Genomic DNA, 5,907 nt, shown 5'->3' with positions numbered 1-5,907 from the left:
ATATCTCAATCTTTCAACCTTATTCATGAAACCAAAAGGGACCTTCCATAGGGAGATACATTTCCAATAAAAACTAACAGTGATTTTTACTCTGCTTTTAAGAGCTCATCAACTGTCAACACTTCCCTGGCTGATGAATCACTGCTCTGACAAATTTAATCCAGAGCTTGTTCAAGACATGCTACAAAGGTGGCCAGCTCACTAATGATGACCATCCAGAGGCACAGTGCTAGGCTTCATATGAGCTCTCAGCACTCTGGATTCTATGTTTTAGCAAGGCACCACACCTTGCCTTAAAATGTGAGGATATGCAGTCCTACAGTGCCACGCCCTACTTGCAGACAAGTTATTTACCTACACAGATGCAAGGATTTCTGGCTTTTCCACCTTCTTGGGCCTTTATTATTCCTTTGGGACTACCGTTCATCTCACTGCCTAATCCTGGCTCCCTGTCCTGCCAAAAAAGCTAACAAAAACCCCAGCTTTCGCTGCCTTATAACTTGGTAGCTGAATACCTATTCCATCCGCATGTTGGAGAATGGGGCTACAGTGGGCCAAATCAAACAGGAGCACTACTATGGGACTGGAAACCAAACAGTTTGCTGAGTTTTTAATGTTCTTATCATTATGCTGACAGACAAAAGGAAAAATATTAAAAGCAGCCTTATCAGAGGTTCATAAAGAGAGGGCAATCACTTACTTCCACGACGGATGTTAATCAGCAGATTTCCTTTGAGAATTGTGCATCCCTGTAACATTTGTGCTGATGTGACAGAGTCAATGGTCTTCGTTTTCCCGTCCTCACAAATTTTGGGGCAAGGCCCCTCACAAGGACTGCAGAACATGCTGTTAGGAAAGAAAGGGAGACTGAAAATAAGCAATGATACACAAGTCTGAGTCTACAGACTGCTTTGAGTTAAATTTTGAAAGACATTTCTCTCTAAAGCTTAGACAAATCATTCAAGCTAGAATGAAAGTTACCATACTTTTGCAGAGGGCTGCAGATAACTTAGCACACTTGCCCGCTGGACTCCAGAGAGGCTGGAGCATCGTACCTCCCATTTACAGCAACACGGGAGTGAACGAATGGACCCATACCCACTGTCTGCCAGCTTCTGAAAGGCTTTGTGTTCCTTCCAAAGTCGAAGGCACTTCAGGTAAAACCCAGTACCCTTGCATTTGTGCATTTACTCTAACTTAATTATACCCAGAAAGACCACCCTTCTCATGTACGCAGACAGCCTCAGAGTGCTGTGAAGTTTCGTGCTAATCCAGGCCCAACCTCCAAAAATAGGCCAGCCAGGAACTGGAGATGGGAAAATATTGTTCAAGTTCTTATAAAGCTGACTGTCTCCATGCCCTTAAACCAACATTTGAAGCTCAGCACTAGGGAATTCCATGCTCCTGGCCGTTTTAACTGGCGAAAGACAACTGTGGGAGCATACAGTCATGAGTGACATGGAGAAAGCGAGCAGTGAATTAGTCACTATTTCTTATAGCTGAAGAGGTATTAAAAGCAGAAAGTTTAAACAAACACAAGGATGCATCTTGATGCAAGGCAAAACTAATTTGCAACAGGCATTGGGAAAGACGGGTCAGAAGTCTAAGCAGGTTCGAAATGGATTACACAGATGGAAAGAGAACAGGTCCACCAGTGACTATAAAACACCAAGACAGACACAGCCCCGAACTCAGAGAAATCGGATTGCCAGAAGCTGGGAGGAAACACTGAAGCACAGGCTCATTTTTCCTGCTTCTTATACTCACAAGCATTCATAAGCATTTTTTAGTGGCCAAACTCAAGGAACAAGAACTCAGGCCAGCCTAGCCTTTGGCTACAGCAGCTTTTTAAAGGCTCCATGTTATACTGTCTGCATACTCATCTCAAAATTGAACACTTCATGTGTGCACAAAACATGCCCTCTGATCACTCCTCCTAGTTAATGTCTCTCCTAATTCAAGGCCATTTTTATTTTTCAATTTATTCTAGCACTTTCCTTTGTATTTCATTATTACTTACTCCACCTTATCACTTTAGAGGGGAAAAATGAAAAACAAAAAACCAAACCCAGCTCCAAAGACAAAGGCTCCTGACAACACTGGTGAACATGGACTTACTATTTATTCTTTCTAAAAGAAACTGAACCCATTTTCTTCTGAGGCTTAAAGAAACATGTAAATTGATAACAACAGTTTTTCATGCATAAACAATAAAAGCAGCTTCTTTTTCTTAGTAGTAAGCTCCTATTTCAAAATCCTGCACTATAACATGCCACAAACCACTAAAAGCTGCAGACACAAGCAAGAGGCATTCAACTAAATGTACAAAGAATGCTGGAAATGCTTTCCATTTGCAACTATTTGTTAACACCACCTCTGGGGAACAAAACATTTACTAGCCTTGAGTTACAGCTCCCTTCAATCTTTGCAGCAGAGCACAACACTGAGATAAGATAGGATGGTCACGCACTTCAGTGTAAGCCGTTCAAACAGCTGGTACTACAAGCTCAAGTAGATAATAAAAGAAACATTTCTCAGGTAAATATCTGGATTCGAGCAAAGGCAGTGTTAAGTTGCTTACACCCAAGCGTCAACCAGAGACTGCCTTACTATTCGACTGAACGGATGGATGACATGCATGCACAGACACACAACTGGTGCAGGTATCATCACAACCACCTTTCCAAAAAACCCAACATCTTAGAACAGCCTATGAAGACATCTTTTTAGCATAGTACTGAGGCACTATGAATTTTAGCATACTGACTGTCCTTTACTCAAAGTCTATGACTTCCAAGGGTCAGTAGGCAACTACGGCTGTTTGCTTAAACCACTGGCAAAGTAAGAAAATCGTAAGCACGCATCACTCCAACTGCTAGAATTAAATAAGAGGTGAGTGATATTCTTGCAAGAAATTATTCTGTATAAAATCGTCAGCTGCTGCATTATTTTTGTCACCATCTACATGATTGCTCCCTTCTAAAACACCATTGTTATCTTCTGGAAACAGCGAAAAAAGGGAAATAAAATTAAATGCACTGAAAAATACATGTGTCTAAAACGCAAGCACACATAAAGCAAATAATATGCGAAGCAAGGTAACTCCTACAGTTTTGTTCTGTGTGATAATGGTCATCGGCCAACCTCCAACCTTGTGTTCCTGGGCTTTCACTTTCATTTTGTTACTGTCTACTTGAAGACCCAGTTCTGCATTGTACTGACCTCCTCAAGTCCTTCAGAAGACTCAGTGGCAACTGACAACGCACAGGACCACACACAATCAGACCTTTCAATGGTAAATTCATCTAACCAGGAAGTCATGCAATTCCCCATTGTATGTTCTACCTAATGTAATTTGCATCACAAGCTGCCACAGAATAGGGGGTGGAAAAACCCAAAGACGACAACTCCGACGGAGCTTCCAGAAGCTGCATGCATTACCTTTGGCTGCCGTTGCGTATGAATCCAGAGGGGCATTCTGCCATGCACTCGTCGTTGTGAATCACAAACCTCTCATATTCACTTGTTTCGGTGGCAGGGACTTTGGAGCAAAACTCTTTAGTCACACAGCGCCAGCCCTCGAACTTGTAGGTGTTGGGAGGGCAGGTAGGCATGCAGACTCCTTCGTAGTAGTAATTGCGGCAGGCCACGCAAGCAGTGTTGTTGTCAGGCGCCGTGCAGCTCCCCAAGCATTCGGGATGGCAACACTCATTTTGGTCTGTGCAGGCTCGCTTGCCACATGAGCTGGGGCACACTGCAAAACAGAAAGCAAGGTAGCATGAACAACAGCTATTAAATAAAGTGAACAGCATTAAAGGAAGAACCCCAATCCATACAACACTCTGCTTTCATTCCCTGGGCTCTAGAGTATCTCTGCAAAAGAACCAACTCCTGTAAAACTGACAAATTAAATTCTGTTTTTCTCAGTTTTAGTTGCCTGAAAATATCTTTTTCTCAGATCAAATTTGTAACATGAGCCAATTAAATAATAAGGAAAACTGCTGAAAGCAAGATCAACATAAGGATAATGGAAACAGCCAAGTACTGGAACCTATTCCACAGCCCTAGTATTATGGTTAGTATTTTTTTTTTTTTTGAGTGCTTATTGTCTTTCTAAGCATTTCTTGTCTTTCTTATTTGTACTTCAAATTGGTCTTTTACTGGCAAGAAAACAAGCTTCCTTTAAACAACTTAATTACACTTGTACAATAAAGCACTGCTATATTGTAGCACACATGGTTAGGTTGACCCCAGTGTAGCATCCCAATGTTGCTTCCCAATGTTGCTTATGTATGCAAAATGAGGTTTAATAAAGTACAGATGGTACATATCAACTACTGTGGAATCATGGAGCTACTATTTTCCCCTGAAGAGCGTAACAGAATTCTGCCTTATCCCCAAATTCTGGGTTCAGAGAACAAAATATGAAAGGGAGAAAAAAAATGGGGTGCAAATTTATGGAGACATTCGTTTTACGTGAAAGCATTTCAGCTTGGAAGACACGAACAAAGAGCAGAATCATCAGCAGACAAGCTCACCACTGTTACATCAAAAGAAGTGGCAGCATTATATTTATGTAACAACAACATTTTGATTACAGCATTGTATGGCCTTTTAGCCATGTGAGCTGTGTGCCAGAGGCTCTGTAAACAAACACAGATAGGAAATCTGGTTTGCATTAAGTAGCTGTTTTCCACTTTCTAACTTCGCTAAAACACAGTACCAATAATAACAGCATAAAACAAAATTTCAGTAGTACAACTACAACAAAATCCAAGCAAAGCACCACAAGACATTTAAACTGAATGATTTGAGCAAAAAGCATATAACCAGCAAAGAACGTAATATCCCAAAATGAACACGGAAGCAGCAGAGCCCAGCCTGCAGAGAAAGACAGTGTTTTAAGGAACTGTAATAGTTCTACCGAAGTTCTGCATTGCAATTTCTCTTTCAGTTTGCAACTACAGTGTTGTTTTAATGCAGGACTAAACACCCTAAAATCTTGATCCCTTCCCTCCTCCCATGATGAGATCTAGGCTTTCCAGTATGTTTTTACAGTGCTATTGAGCAGAGCATCCCAATTATGACACAAGACAATAATTAAAAAAAAAAAAAAAAAGAAGAAAAACTGTTCACAGCTCTGCATCAGGATCTAGACATCCTATGTCAAGTTTTGATTATAAGAAGCCATTTTCTGCCAGCTTTAAGGTAGTGTTCACCTTGAAAAGGACTTGTAAAACTGCCATCAGAGAATTTTGCATTTCTTATCAAAATGGTTCTATATTGATCTTGCTTAATTTTATTCAGTTTTTATTTTAAGCCCTGGCTGCCAACTTGCAAAGTTACCAAGGTACCAAGTTGGGTTCTCCTTATACAATTAAGGCTAAGAAAGGTTTTGTGGAGGAAATTCAACCTGCCGGTAACTCCCCACGTAACCTGACAGCCTTAACAGTATCTCCCCTATATTAGCAGGTAGCTATTAAGTATCATCATCAGACTTGCTTACAATATCTGACAGTGTTATTACTTGCACGTATGTAGCAACGTACACCTAACACAACAAGCTTGCATTAAAGATAGCTTGGATACACTGAATTGAATGCAGCAGGTCTACTGCATGAGAAGGTAGGACTGAGGTCGCCCAAGAGCTCATCTGTCTTTTCTAATCAGAAAAGAAACATTACTTAACCCTGCAACCCTTTCCTTGCACATACTGCTGTTAAAACCCAACAGCGCTGCTCCATACCTGTCTATTCATTTTTTTCAGAGTGAAAACAGGCAGAAAAGTAGAAGGGGGGTGGAGGGGGGAGACTATGAGAACAAGGAGGTAGGAGCATGGGGATGGCCAATGCCTGCCCAGGTAGCACAAATATCACACGCAGGCCAAATTAAGAAAATTTTTGCAGA

The 5,907-nt window shown here is 41.2% G+C and overlaps 1 protein-coding gene across 1 annotated transcript in view; it reads right to left on the bottom strand.

Annotated features, from left to right (window-relative positions):
* Positions 1–5,907, bottom strand: part of IGF1R (insulin-like growth factor 1 receptor) — a 245,803-nt gene that overhangs the window by 41,712 nt on the left and 198,184 nt on the right. The window contains exons 3-4 of the mRNA XM_009321543.1: positions 3,442–3,754; positions 701–846 (exon numbers count right to left, since the gene is read on the bottom strand). Of these exons, the coding sequence (XP_009319818.1) occupies positions 701–846; positions 3,442–3,754 (459 nt within the window). The remainder of the gene's footprint in view (positions 1–700; positions 847–3,441; positions 3,755–5,907) is intronic.

The sequence above is a fragment of the Pygoscelis adeliae genome, unplaced genomic scaffold (assembly GCF_000699105.1).
Source record: "Pygoscelis adeliae isolate BGI_AS28 unplaced genomic scaffold, ASM69910v1 Scaffold13, whole genome shotgun sequence".
Classification (NCBI taxonomy): Eukaryota; Metazoa; Chordata; class Aves; order Sphenisciformes; family Spheniscidae; genus Pygoscelis; species Pygoscelis adeliae.
This window is presented reverse-complemented; position numbering and strand designations above follow the sequence as displayed.